Below are 15651 nucleotides of genomic sequence, written 5' to 3' on the forward strand. Positions count from 1 at the left end.
GCATGTGCATTAGGGTGGGTTTTGATATGATAGAGGAAGTGTTTTCTGGCAGTTTTACTGCAATTTTGACTGTTAAACCACAATATCTAGTTGGCAGCTCAACTGCACCATTATTAGTGGCATACCACCATAACCTATTGTTTTGATGGATAGACTCTTGTAGTCCTATTTGGTGTGATTAGTTGAACGGAGATGGCGTGTAACGGATGGGGGTAAGATTTGTTCTGATATGTTATGACATTTTGATATGGTATATGTTTCTGAAAATATGACATTTTGATCTAGTATATGTTTCTGGGAATATGACATTTTGATTTGACATATGTTTCTGGTAATGTGTACACTATAAGTAAAATTTTGTGCTGGTATTTACATTTGTGTATGTTATAAGTAAAAATTCTGTTTGTGGGTCGAGTGTCACATTGGGCTTCTAGCTCACTCGTTTGTTTAATATGTTTCAGGTAATCTTCCGACTTAAGACTGGACGACGTGTGGGAGTTTGGATTGTTTTCTCAATTAATTAAATGCAGTGATTTACAATTAGTAATATTCTTGGACTTTTGGGATTGTAATTCATTTTTGGGCTTTGATTTAGTTTTTGCTTGATTGTCGGTTTGTGGTATTTTAACATGAAATTGCAGAATCATACAATTTACCAAATTAAATTTCGGTTTTTAAAATTAAAACTCTGAAATTTCTATTGCGAAACTAAATAAATCATTAGGTGATTTTACTGTAAGTAAAATATGTAAGAGGTTTTGCTACACTTATATTTTCGAAACACTCATTGAAAAAAAATTTAAACGTGATCAAATTAAGATTTTTTTTGTGAAACGAATAAGTTCTGCGCATGAGCTTAGCTAAATTAAGATTTTAGATTACACAATTTTTAAGCTAGATTTTGAATTAGTTTTTCAAATGAGTTGATGTAACTCCACCAGATTCGGCCATAATGACTAGGTTGGGATTGAGGTGTTACACTCTCATAATTTTTTGTACTTTCTCATTTTTTTTTGGTATTTCCTCAAGTTTTATGGTATTCTCTTATAATATTTAGTACTTCATCATATTTTTAGTATCCCCTCATGTTTTTTTTGGCATTCTCTCATATTTTTGGTACATCATCATATTTTTACATCATCATATTATCGGTACATAATCATTTTTTTTTACACTTCCTCAAGTTTTATGGTATTCTCTCATAATTGTTGGTACTTTCTAATATTTTTTTGTATTCCCTCATATTTTTATGCATCCTCATATATTTACATCCTCGTAACTTTTGGAACTTCCTCATTTTTTTTTTGTATTCGGTCATAAATTTTGGTACTTCTTTGTATTTTTTTGCACTCTATCATAATTTTTTATATTGTTTCGAAAGGAAGATTTGGTACGATATATAATTTTAAAGTAAATAAAAAATATTATTTTTAAATATTAAGAAATTTCAATGAGATGTTATAAAGAAAAAAATTGTAATTGTGAAATTATAATTTTCTAATACTAAAAGTTGGTACTAAAAAATTCATATTTTATGATAATTTTTTAAAAATACTAAAAATTAAATAAATGAAAAAAGTTTTGAGACAAACAAAAAATTGGTATCCTCTCGTGTTATTTGGTATTCTCTCATAATGGTACTTCCTCAAAATTTTTTGTACTTACTTAAATTTTTTTGTTATTTTCTCATTATTTTTGGTAGTTCCTACTGTTTCATGTTTTTTTGGTGTTCTCACTTAATTTTTTTATACATAGATTTTTTGGTGCTTCCTTATATTTCTTTTTGTAATTTCTCATGGTGTTTCTTCATAATTTTTAGTACTTCTTCCGTCACGTTTTTTCTTTTTTGGTTGTTCAAGTTCTTTTTTGGTACTTTCTCAAATTTTCTAGTATTACCTCATAATTTTTTGTGGCTCCTTATGTTATTTTGTACTTTCTTTTATTTTTTTATATTCTCTCAATTTTTTTGGTATTTTTTTCATTTTTTTAATATATCCTCAAAATTTTTTATATATTTTTGAAATGATGATTTGGTTGAGATATAATTTTGGAGTATAAAATATTAATTTTAAATATTAAGAAATTTAAATAGGATTATGTAACGAAAAAATTTAATAACTTTTAAATTATTATTTTTCATGCTAAATTTTGTAAGGGAAAAAATATTTGAGGATAATTTTTTTAAAATATTAAAAATTAAATAACTGAAACAAATTTAGTAAGAAGAAACTTTTTTGTTTTTCCTTGGTGGGGGAATATAAAAAAAATGATAAGAGACTACTAAATATTGGTTGGTCTAATAAATTTTGTTTTATTATTTTTAAAATTTTAAATGTTATTAGTATGCGAAATATTTGTCTGATATAATTCAAAATTTTATTTTGAAAGCATACTAGAAATTTTAATAGCATTCCAAAAATTACGAGAAAATAGTACGAAAGCATAGCAGAAAATTTAATGGCAAGGCTTATGAGAGAACACTAAAAATTATGAATGAAGGGCAACCCAAAATTAGGAGGGAGTAAGAAAAATGATGGTCCACCTTACTTTAACTAAACCACTTATTAACTTAAAAGCCTTATCCATCTATCAAGTAAAAAGAAAATTGTTTGTCTATCTTAAGAAAAAAGGACGCATATTTCCCTTTATTTTATTCTATAGCAGGTCTGGGAAAATCATAAGCTACTCAACAGCATCAGTAGCCTTCAAGCCCCTACTTTTTCGTATTATACTGCTAGAAAAACAGCTGAAAACATCGCTGAAACTCTAACAAGACAGATTGGGTCCTGGATCAACCCCAAATCGTTTACAATAATCGGTGTAAAACTGAATTCGATGCTGAGCTCTGTCTTTTGCAGCTGTAACACCACATTCAACCCTGCCATTGATGGCTTTGATGGTTTCTCCGAACCCTCGGCCGATGACGGGGCGGACAGCGGCCATCCAGTACCATAATGAACCCTTAAATGAGACAACAGGATCATTGGCCACCATTTCAGGATTTTTCAATAAGCCCAGCGTCAAAGCATTCCCTGCTTTCCCGTAGTTATAATTCCATGAAAGCTGGAGCGGTCCTCGACCATAGTAGGACTTCCCTGGTGCACATGGGAACTCTGGCTTGGTGGTGTCACAGTGGCTATCACTTTTATCCTGTTCTTCTGTATGGCAAAAGACTGCAAAAATAGGAATATATACAAATACAGCAGATTTAGGACTATATAATTGGCTTTGAATCTGTGGTTTAGTTCACTTCAAAGGAAAAAGAGCTTTACATTCAGTCTCATGGGTGGCATGGGCAAAGAAAGCAGCAATCTCACGCTTGGATTCAACATCAGAACCCATTTTTCCAAAATCGGGAAAGGAATCAAGTGCAGTCAGGAAAGCTTGTCGTGTATAGAATTTCTTGCCTGCACAATCTGCACGAGCTTGGCTGATTATCCCGTTGAAGAACTGAGGTGAAATAATGGAGGCAACTGAAGCACCAGTGGGAGACTTGGAGAAACAAGGGCCTTCTTTGCAACCAGTGCCACAGTAATCGTTACCCTGACCGCAATAACCATGTTGACTGCAACACAAGTTTGGCGCACAACCACAGTTTTGAGCCAACACGGTTTGGGTTATAGCTGAAGCAACTACTAGTCCTACGAGAACAGAAGTTAGTAGCTTTTTTCCCATAGCTAAGGACTTCATTTTCAAAGGATGAGAGGGAAGTTTGATGTGAGCAGAGGGATTGAGGCAGTGGAGATATTTATAGGGTAATGTTTTCCAATATCGTACTGACTAGGGGTCTATGTGATCAAAGTTATTGGACTTTTCTACCATAGCCTGGTGCGACTTGTTTACGAGGAAACTTCCACTTTGATAAAATTTATATTTGATGCATGTCTACATCATAAATATAGTTCTATTAAATTACATTAACCTGAAAAATATTATATAAATATATTTATAAAAAAATTTATATAAAAACTAAATTAATTATTGGTTGGAATAGCAAAATTGAAACATTGAAAATCTTAATATTCTAGGTTGAAGTCCATCATTGACATATTTATTATAGGTTTAAATTGTTTTTATAAGGTTTTATATAAAAATGAAAATAATTTAATAATAATATTTGTTACTTTTAAAGGATGTTTTAGTTAATTTTTAATTGAGTTGGTGTTTAAATTACTCGTGATAGTAACACACTTAAGAATTTAAATAAAGTATAAATATCATGATAGTCAATAAGTGTTCACACTTTATCATTAAAAAAAAGAATAATGTCTTTTTTGATCTTCCAACTTTACAAAAAAGTTTATTTTAGCTCTTCATTTAATTTTTTGTCTTTTTTAGCCATTAAACTTGCATTTTTTGTCAACTCACCTCAAAATGGAAGGAAAAGTTAACTTTTCCTAACTTTTTTGATGTAGCATACATGTGGATTGCCACATGTACGACATGTCAGCATTTAATTACTTTTTTAAAATATTAAAATTTTTTATACTCTTTAAATAATTTTAATGATTTTTAATTTTTAAAAATTAAAAATAATGTTTTTGATTTTTAAAAATTTTAATAAGTCAATTAAATACTTATATGCTATCTACATGACCATCCATGTGTATGTCACATCAATAAAGTTGAAAAATATTATCAGGGTAATTTGACAGAAACACAAATTTAAGAGCTAAAAAATGTGAAATTTTAAATGAATGGCTACAATAAATTCTTTTCATAAAGTTAGAGACTAAATAAATTATTACACCTTAAAAAAACTTTAAAAAAATTCTGTTTAGAAGAGAAATTTAGGCAAGAGATTTCATTTTATTAATATTTTAAATTTTCCAAAAATAAATTAATTTATTTGAATAAAAATTATAAAAAATTTCAAAAGGTCCTATTTTTCAAATTTTGTTAAAATTTTAATTCATTTATATGCCTTACCACAAAATAAAAGGAAAAAGGTTAAAGTTCAAAGTATTTATTTTTATTTATTTAAAAACTTATATATCTCATGAATACAATGATTTTCGCATTGCTTTTATACTTTTATATATATTTGTTATAGAATATTTGAGAAACTTAAAATTCGACTCGACCACATTAAATGAGAAGCTCGACCCATCTTGCAAGCCAGCTATGGTGCCTTGCCATCTCACAAGTCCATCATCACTTCGCAAGGCCCATTTTATGTCCATTGCCACTTCACGAGCCCTCGCTAGTAAGCCATTGCCTTCTCACTTCGCAAGGCAATCTTTGCCACCTCGCACAATCTCGTGAGCCTGACTCTTAAGCCATCGAAGTGCCTCACCATCTTGTAAAGATGTCCTCACCAAGGCATTACCATTTAACCATTTCGCCGTCATCATCTCGCCTCACAACCTTGCAAGGTGACAAGCCACCCATCACAAACATCACGCAAAGTGTGATTGTAACAACTCATTTTTTAGTGGTGTTTAAAATAGTGGTTTCGAGGCCACAAATTCAATGTGTAAGCCCATAAATATTATTATTTAATATTTATGAGTTAAATATAATATTATAGTAAATTTTAATTCGATAATTGTTGTTATTTGAATGAATAATTAAGTTCAAATGGTTTGTCCTTAAAGTCAAGTGATTTTGGAAAGCGAAATATCGAGGCCTCGTTTCTATTAATCGAGCCTGTAAATATTTTTATTAAATATTTACAGAGTGGTTATATAGGTGTATTAAAGTTTGGTCCAAAAATTTTAACCTTTAGATAATTAATTAAGTAAAATGGACCAAATTATAAAGACTGTAAAAGTTAATCGCTATAAGTTTATTTGTATTAAATGGTTATAAAAGTATTAAATGAGGGTTTTAAAATGCAATTAGACCTTATTTAGTTAGTGTGGACGATTAATGGGTGAAAATAATTATATGTTTAAAATTTTTTAATTTAAAATAATTATATGTTATAATATTATTAAAACATTAAAAAAACAAAAGGTAATTAATCATCATCTTCATCATTTTATTTTTCTTTAACCGAAACCACCATTGAAGCTTGAGGGAAGAATCAACCAAGATTTAAATCTCCTTGCATGGTATGAAATTCAAGCCCCTTTTTTAGTAATTTTTTTATATTTTTAAGATCGTTGCAACTAGGTCTAGTTAATTTATATCACCGATTTCAAAATTGTTAAAGATTTAAAACTTTCCATTGATGAATCTTAGGTTTTTTTGATAAAAATTTTTGGATTTGGAAACTATAAAATGTTTAAGGGCTATTTGATTAAGTAAATTTTGTTAATTTTGTATTTAGGGACTTGTTAAAAAAGTAAAGTCGTATGAAATTCTTATGAAAATGTGTTAAATATTGGATGTACAAGGAGTATATGAAATTATTCTAGTATGGTTTTGGATTAAATGTGTTCAATTTAAAATTTTTGGATTTAGTGACTAAATTGAATAAAAGGTAAAAAATTAGGGTAAAAATGTAAAATGTTGATAAAGAGCAAATATGTGAATTTAAGTATTTTATGGAATTTGAATCGATTAGTTGAATAAAATTAATATATTTAGATCAAGAAACGTATTAGTCGATTGATAAACGCGGGAAAGGAAAATTTGTTGATTAGATGTTAGGGTTGTTTTTGTTGCAGAATCGGTTTAGGTAAGTTTGTATTAGGTTTATTATATTTTTAATGATTTGAATTCAATTATATGTGTGTTTCTGTATATATACTATAGTTATCATGATTGAGGTAAGTCATAAAATTGGAAATGTTGAATTGATTTGTGAAGCATGGTAATGAGTATGTGTGAATTGAATGGTATATAATATGAAATAGATATGGGCAGGTTAATCACAATTCAAATGATTAAGGCCATAGCTAAAAGACGCTATTTAAGTTCTGTTTACTCTTACATGCTGTGAATAATGATTTAAACGAAATATAGGTAAATGACTTGTTTCTAAACTGATTTTTAAGTTTCGTAGGCCCAATTTAAGCTCCGTTTATGCTTATATGCTTATATGCTATGAATAATGATTGAATGTTGATCTATGATGTTTAAATTGATTTTTGAATTGTTTTAAGATATTATCAGACTTGTTAACTATCGTAATATCCCGTAACCCTAATTTGGTGATGAAGACGAGTTAAGGGTGTTACAGTGATCATCTCACCACCTCGCGGAGAGAGACACGTTTCAGAGTACATGTCGAGCTAGGGGTGAATGTTTCATGCACTTGGCACCTAACGGTCCCCTAACACGTCACATCAGGGGACTGTGCCTTATAAATATGAAAGAGTTGCTCCGAAGAGAGGGAGAACAAGAGAAAACCTTAACTCATAAAATTTTAATAATTTATTTTTTTTCTAAAAAGAATTTATTCATATAAAAATAATTACAAATGCTAACATTTTAAAATAGTATATTTTAAAATATCTTAATTTGAAATTTCTATAAGTGAAAGAAAAAAATTATTTTCTAAGGATATATAACTTTTTAAGTTTACTTAATAATGAAGTGTTGCCGATTAAGTCTTAGCTCGATTGGTATCGACAATGTTGCTAATGTAGGAGAATGTGGATTTGAGTGTGCTGAAATGCATTACCCTCCTATTTAAGGGTTAAGGAGGGGCTATGGGTACTTTTAGGCATTCTATCAAAAATAACAGATAGGATAAGAACCTATAATAAGATCCTTAAACACTGCTTCAATTTCCTTTAACTTTGTTCTTCATGTTATTGAACAAAATATTGAAGTTGTCATTGAGAATATTAATATAACGACTTGATTTTTTAAGTGGTTTCAAAAAATCGAAACCTCATTTAGGTGAATTGAGTCCATAAAGGTAAAATGAGAATATTTATGGAGCTATTATGAAAATATATTGAATATCAGTTAAGTAATTTAACCGAGAAAATCGTTAATTAAAATTCAAGGACTAAATTATAAAAATCTAATTTCTATTAAATTTTAATTTATAAAATACTTGAGGACCTACTTAGCAATTATGCAAAGGACCAAAATGGTTATTAAACCATTATTTCTTTTGTAATTGTGGGAATTGATGATGACATCCACTTAGTTTCTATAACTACAATTATGGATAAATATATATTAGTTTTGTAAATTAATCATAATTAACTTGAGGTAGCTTAATTAAACTAGTAATACTAGTATAAATAGCAAACTCCAGTGGAAGATGAAAACATTTTCATCTTGTCCATCTTACTTTGCCGTCCTAAGTTAAAAAGAAAGAAGAAATTTCTCCAAGCCTTCATCTTCATTTTTGTCCCAAATTAACCAAGGTAATCAAGTCATTTTCTTCAAATTTTTATAGATTCTTGATAATGGGAGCTTGATTTAGCTAGCCCATGTGTTAATTTAATAAATTGGTAGATGTTTGACAAGTTACCATTAGAGAAAATTTGATGAATTAGGCTTGAAATTGAAAAGATCACAAAATAGTGAACTTAGATTATGTTAAGGATTAAATTGGAAACTAAGTTAAGCTTGTTAGATAATTTTGTAACATTAAGGAATAAATTGAACAAATTAAAAATTTTCATGAGATTATGTTGTATATTAAAAGTATAGGGTCCCTAATAAAAGAATGTGAAATCAAAATTTGATCCGATGTTAGATATTGAAAAATACGAGTCTCTCGAATATATGGACTAAATTTAATAAAATGTAAAATATGTTTTACTATGTATTTGAATGTGAATTGGATGGAAATTTACATTGCTTTATAATTGAACTACCAAACATAGCTAAGGACAACGTCGGGCCGTCTCTACATAAAAGAAAAGCTAGTGTCGTGGACGAGTGACAAAAGTTTTGATTTGTACTTTTATAATTTGAGTTCAATACATAAATACATATACATATGCATGTATACATATATGTGATTGTTTCAAATCTATCTATTGAGGTAAATGTATTGTTGCTTCTTGACTCGATTTATACATGATGGCATTAAATGTTCAGAATTAGATTAAATTGAATATAGCATAAATAAGCTTGATATAAACTATGATGTGTGATTATTATGTGTATTGATTTAGTAATTACCCTACTAACTGTTTAGGGAAGAGTTGAGTTCAGTTGGCATGCCATGGAGTCCTCAATATAGTGATTGAAAACCATCGTTGTCAAGTACCCGGGATGGTAGAATATGCAAATAGTGAAAACCATCATTGTCAGGCCACCTAGGATGAGAGAATATGTAAATAGTGAAAATTATCGTTGTCGGGTCACTTGGGATGGTGGAATATGCAAATAGAGAAAATCATCATGGTCGGGCCAATAGGTATGGTAGAATATGCAAATAGTGAACTATCGTTAACGAGCCAACCAGGATGGTAGAATACGTAAATAGTGAAAACCATCATTTTCGGGTCATCTAGGATGGTAGAATATACAAATAGTGAAAACTATCATTATCGACCTAGGATGGTAGACTATACAAATAGTGAAAGTAATCATTGTCAAGTCAACCGGGATGGTAGAATGTACAAGTTCTACATGGAATGTTAATGAAACAAGTATATTTGTAACACCCCAGTTTTGACAGATTCAAGGTTATGGCGCGAAGTTTTAAAAATGGTCTATTGACAAAGTAGTATCCGCGCAAATATTTCTTTTAGCATATAAGATGGGCGAATTATAATTATGTGTAAGTTTGTGATGGCTTTTTGTTGGATTGCTATGTTATTTGGAATAAGATCTCAACCAAGTAAAAAGGTAATGATGGTTTGAGTTCACGCCAAGTTGGTTGAGCTACTATGCTAATTACATTGTAAGTATTGTAGTTAAGACTAATTTAGTTAGAGTAACAGGATATTGGTCATATTGGACTCTCATTTTTGTTTTCTTTGTAGTTGTAAACCATTAGCAAGGACAATTTTGAAAAAATATAACATTTGTCGAGTTCCAATAAGGATTTAGGTTGTATATATATGTATTGAGATTGAGTAAGTGGTAAGTTTTCTTCTTCATTTTTTTCTAAAGTGCTACTATAATTCTTAAGAAACTACAAGCATTTCTTTCTTTTTTAAGTTGGAAGTTGTGATTTTGGGTAGTTATGAAGAGATACTTCATGTCTGGGTAAGCAATATGACTTTGCATATTGAGTTCTAAAGAGTAAGCCTGTTAGAACTGGTAGAATAGTAAGATAAGGTATAAGGCTTTGCTTGGGGACTTCCAATGTTAGGAATGAGGGTAAAAAGGTGAATAGATCTTATGGGTTTCTATGTTTTTTTATCAATGGTTGCTGCTGATTGCGTGATGGAAGTTTGGATCTAGAGTTTTGAATCGTGGTAGGTGAGAATCGAATGAGTCTCTATGATGACTTTTGCAGTTGTACTGTTCATATCAAAAGATCTATAGGGAATTGGTTGAAAGGTGACTTAAGATCTTGAAAGTTTTAGTATGTATGTGGCTATATAAGGGATTATTAAAGGATATCTATGATTATGTGAATGTTTGTTGTGGATAGTATGTATATTTGATATAGAATCTGATGAGTACAAGTATGAGTAATGTGATGTGAAGTATGGTTGCATATAAATGTCTAGATTGTATGTTATGATATGTGTATGATGTTGGTTGTTAATAGTGAATTAGGAAGATTGTGCTTAGTTTGTTTCAGTGCATGAAATGTCTATAAAGTGAGTTTGTTTCATAATTGAGCTCCAGCATTTGTTGTGAACTCGAAGATACATGTGACACAGATTTAGCCTGGACTGGTAATTTGTTATCATTTTAAAGGTTTAGTCTGGATTGGTAACCTTACATGTATATTAAGCCATGGCCATGACAACCTCTAAAAGGAACTAAAGGATGGTGATTACCTAACGAGGTTTTCTGTGTGTCCTAAGATGATGATGGGTGAACCTCATGCAACGTGAATTTAGGCAAATCCATATCGTAAACATGACATAAAAGAATAACTTCTATGGTGAACTATGAAAGAATAACCTTTGTGGCGAACTAAAAAAGAATAACCTTCGTGGCAAACTCTAAAAGAATAGTTGTAACAACCCATTTCTCTGAAGTGTCAGAACAGTTGTTTCGGGGCTACAAATCCGACGTGTGATAAAAATATTTATGAATAATATATGATGTATTGATAAAATTTGATTTAATGATTTAAGTTAAATAGAAGAGCAATTAGGTTCAAGTGGTATGGCCTTAAAGTCAAGCGGTTTTAGAAAATGAGGTATCGAGACCCCGTTTTTATAAACCGAACCGTAAATATTTTTATAAATATTTACGAAGTGTTATTAAGGTTGTATTAAAGTTTCGTTAAGAAATTTTAATGTTTAGATAGTTAATTAAGCAAAAAGATCTAAATCATAATAGTTGAAAAAATCAATCGCTATTAATTTAAAGGTGTTAATTGATTAAAGAAACATAATTGGATGGCCTTAATGGATAAATTACCCATTCTTAAGTTGGTGGATGGATAAAGCTTTAATTCCTTTTAATTTTATATGTGTTTTATATGTTATAATATTTATTAAAAGATAAAGAAAAAAATAAAGAAACATAAGCATCATCTTTCTTCTATTTTGGAACCGAATGCTCTATGGGAGTTTTCTTTAAGCTTTCAGACATTCTTAGCTACTCATGCATGATATGATTTCTTAATTCATTTCTTGTAGTTTTTATGTTTTTAAGATCATTGCAACTTGGTCTAGCTAGCCCGTACCTTCGTTTTCGAAACTGTTAAAGATTTTGAATTATTCCATTAATGAATATTTTTTATTCTAGATATAAAATGATGAATTTAAAGTATTAGTTGTTATTTATAAGCATCTTGTTAAGTGATTTTTGATGAATTTACCAGTTAGGGACTAAATTGTTAAACTAGTAAAAGTACAAGGATTTAATGTGTAATAACATCAAATATGGGTTGTAGTAAGGTTCTAATAAATTCATAAGCTCAAATTTGAGTAAAAATGGTTAATATGCATGTTTTAGGCTTGGAGACTAAATTGAATAAAAGTAAAATATTTAGGGTCATTTTATAAAATTTTTAAAAGGACTAAATTGCATAAAATGAATTGGTTTTTTTCTATCTAAATTAATGAATTGAATGAAATTGTTAATTTAGATTAAGAACGAGTGGAAATTAAAGAGAAGAGAAAATTACCAAATAACCCCTGTACTTAATCATTGCCGCAATTTAGTTATGTAAGTTCGTATGAACTATAGTTGCTTTAATGTTGCTTCGATTGAATAATTATTATATTGTTTTGATGTAAAAGAACTAATATGTATAAATATATCAATGCTATGATGAATTGATGGTTCTCGGGCCCCATTTCAACCAATATGTATAAATATTTCAACTGGGGTTACCATGTTTCGTGTGCTGGCCATGAATGTCCTACCGATGGCTGAGGTCCTGCATTTGTTGCGGATGCTTGTCAACTTGTGTGAGCGGCATCGTGTAGCTTACATTCTGACCGTCAACGTGTTTGAGCAAACCCATTTTATGGCTTGAGTGAGCAATGATGTAAAGGAAAAGGAAAAAGAATGGTTTCGACCATATGTTTAGCACACTTTGTGTGAGCCTTCCTGTATATCCAATATTATTCTAAGTGGTTCAATGGGCATGAAAATGAAAAGAACGGTAATTTTTCAAATGGCTTATTTCATGAATCTATGAAAAAGATTGAAAAGGAAATGTTTAATACTTATGTTCATGAAATTGATGATTTCAAATGATGTTGTTCATGTATAATGATTTACCTCATGTTATTTCAAGTGAATTATGAGTTGATGCATTAACATGTGTTGTGGATGATGCTTAGGCTTGTGCTAAGCTTATGGTTGGATTATATCATGCTTAATTGTAATGATATACATCGAAATGGTAAGTGTCCAAGTGGAAATATGCTTATGTGCATGAAAAGGTTGTATAAATCAAAAGATATATTTTCTTATGAAATGGCTTATCATGTGGTTGATTCCAAAAAAGTTATGTATAAATGCACTTGTAGAAGCCCAAATTGCCCGGGCCCGATTATATCAAAACCTAACCAAACCTCTAAACCCACTAAAACCCTTAACCCATGACCCATTTACATCTACCCAAACCCATTACAAAACCCAAATATTAAACCCAATTCAAAAGCCCATTAAGCCCCCCCAAAAAAAACCTAACCCAAAAAAAAAAAGAAAAACCTAACCCCCAAAAAAAAACCAAGAAACCCTAGCCACCTAGCCACTTTCCCACTTGCCCCATTTTTCCTCCCATTTTTTATATCCATTGTCTACCACTACCACCTACAAAATAGAAAAAGAAATAATAGAAAATCATGTAAAAGATGGCTATAAAAAGCCATTCAAAATCATGTAAGTGAGGGGATTTTACAAAGATTGAAAAAAAAACACAAAAATCCCTTCAAATTTTGAACACAAAAGACACATCAATAAAAAGGTTGCATCTTTTTCTTTTTTCCTCTTCTTTCGAATCTTTTTTTTTTGTTGTTTTTTTCTTTCTTTATATATACATATATTGTTAAAAAAATTTTACCTTTTCCGGCCACCGTGGGCGGTGGCCGGCGGTGGCCGACAACGGGCGGCGACCGACGATCGACCGGTGATCGGCCCCCCTGGCCGGATTTCCTTTCCCCCTCCCTTCTCTCTTCTTTCCCCCTTCTTTTTTTAGGTATTTTATATATATTATGTATATATTTTTTAATGCCATTAGTTATATATTTCTTATGTATATATTCTTAAATACTATTATATACATATATATATTTTTTAAATACCATATTGTGTATATATTATTATTACAAATTATTACTATTGCTAGTATTATTATAACTATTATTATATTAGTGTATATTTTATGTACATATGTATATAATGTACATATGTATATATATATATTTTTTGCACATATCATTATTTTATATTATTGTTGTAAATTTTTTATGTATATATTTTTTATGTACGTTTCCTAATATTTTCTTTTATTGTAGATATTATTATTATTATTACATACTTTTATTATATGCATATATATATGTATTTTTATGTACATATTATTATTTTATATTATTATTACCAAATATATCATTTTTCCTATTTTATTATTAGTACATGATTTGTTTTTATTTTGTAAATATCATTATTATTGTTATTCTAATATTCTAGTATTCCATGTTAATATTTTTCATTAATGATATCATTTTTTTTGCGTCCTTTATCTATTTTTAATTTCTCACTTTAGGAATATTTTTTTCTCATGTTTTAATTAATTTCAAAAATAAGGCAATGTACCGATTTAATATTAAGCCATCGATTTCATCGCTATGTTGGGTGAAATTCGTCGGCTTGTGTTAAAAAACGGGACACCCTTTCTAAAAAAAATCGAAAACTAAAAATTCTCATTTTTCAATCGGATCACGATTAGATATTATATTGAACTCGTATTTTTGAAAATCAAGTCAACACATGTTTATGAGATACCAATTTTGGGCGTCGCGAGGGTGCTAATACCTTCCTCACGCGTAACTGACTCCCGAACCCCAATTTTTCTCTGGACTTTCATGTAGACCTAAATTTGGCCTTCTTTTTGTTTTAAAATAATTTTATTAGGTGTCCGATCACACCTATAAAAAAGGATCGGTGGCGACTCCCTTTGTTAATAAAATCGAAAGTTGGTTTTCAAATGTTTAATAAATCGCCACAATTAGCGACCAAGCGAAACTAAATTTTTTTTACGTCGCTACAGCACTAACTTGTGTATCGATGATAATATTTAGGCTTGTGTCAAGCTTGTGTAATTGGTTGATGTTTATGCTTATATCTTGTATTATGTAAATGATACGGGTAAGATGAAATGGTAAGTTCATAATTGATATTTATTATGATGATATAAAAGGATGATGAGTTAAAGAACTTACTTATATATGAGAAATTTACTTATGCTATAGATGAATTTACCTATGTCATGAATAAACACACTAATTCATGAATTGATAATGTTATTTAAGTTTATGCTAAGTAAATGGATCGATTCATCGTCTTAAGAAAAGGTTGTTGATTATGTAATACAACTTATAAGATCTTATTATGTTATGAATGAAAAGTATACATGATGTTGAGGGATTTACTCATTTGTCAATTTATGGTTATATAGTTTTATAAATCTTGTGGCATTGGTATAGGTTTATATTTAACCTATAAAGTTCATTATTCAAATGGAATGTTATGTTAAAAGTTTATACGAGCTTACTAAGCATTCATTGCTTACGTAGTTATTTTTCTTTACTTTATAGATTATCGGAAGCTCGATCGGTTGGAAGCTTGTCGGAGATCTATCACACTATCTAACGATTATATCGGTAGTTTTGATGTTTTAGCTAAAATTATAATGGCATGTACAGAAGAACTTGTTTCGATAACTAATTGGATGTTAGTTGATAATGTTGGCATGTATAAGTTGTTTTGGTAACATTCGATGTCGATTGGTTAGTGTCATTTTGGTACTTATTGATGCCTTTCTAGGATATGTTATTATAGTTGGTAAACTTTTGGTACTTATGGAACTTTTGATACCTTGATGGTATGTGTCATTACGGTTAAGATATAATGCATGATTTAAAAGCCAATATGGTATGTGTTGGAATAGTTTTATTGTGGTCAAAATATGGTAAGTTC

At 29.8% G+C, this 15651-nt stretch overlaps 1 protein-coding gene across 1 annotated transcript; it reads right to left on the reverse strand.

Moving 5' to 3' along the window:
• Positions 1-2618: 2618 nt before the first annotated feature.
• On the reverse strand, positions 2619-3731 carry LOC107896798 (endochitinase EP3). Its single transcript, XM_016822077.2, has 2 exons — positions 3273-3731; positions 2619-3173 (listed from the first exon to the last, which is right to left on the reverse strand). The coding sequence occupies exons 1-2, from the start codon at positions 3688-3690 to the stop codon at positions 2767-2769; spliced, it is 825 nt and encodes a 274-aa protein (XP_016677566.2). The 5' UTR covers positions 3691-3731; the 3' UTR covers positions 2619-2766.
• Positions 3732-15651: the final 11920 nt, after the last annotated feature.

The sequence above is a fragment of the Gossypium hirsutum genome, chromosome A10 (genome assembly GCF_007990345.1).
Source record: "Gossypium hirsutum isolate 1008001.06 chromosome A10, Gossypium_hirsutum_v2.1, whole genome shotgun sequence".
Taxonomy (NCBI): Eukaryota; Viridiplantae; Streptophyta; class Magnoliopsida; order Malvales; family Malvaceae; genus Gossypium; species Gossypium hirsutum.

Bases quoted from the DNA above. Each gene is read 5' to 3' on its own strand.
- LOC107896798 (XM_016822077.2), bottom strand. From the start codon at position 3,690: ATGAAGTCCTTAGCTATGGGAAAAAAGCTACTAACTTCTGTTCTCGTA. The intron at 3,174-3,272 runs GTAAAGCTCTTT...CTATTTTTGCAG, and splicing joins TGCCACCCATGAGACTGAAT to TCTTTTGCCATACAGAAGAA.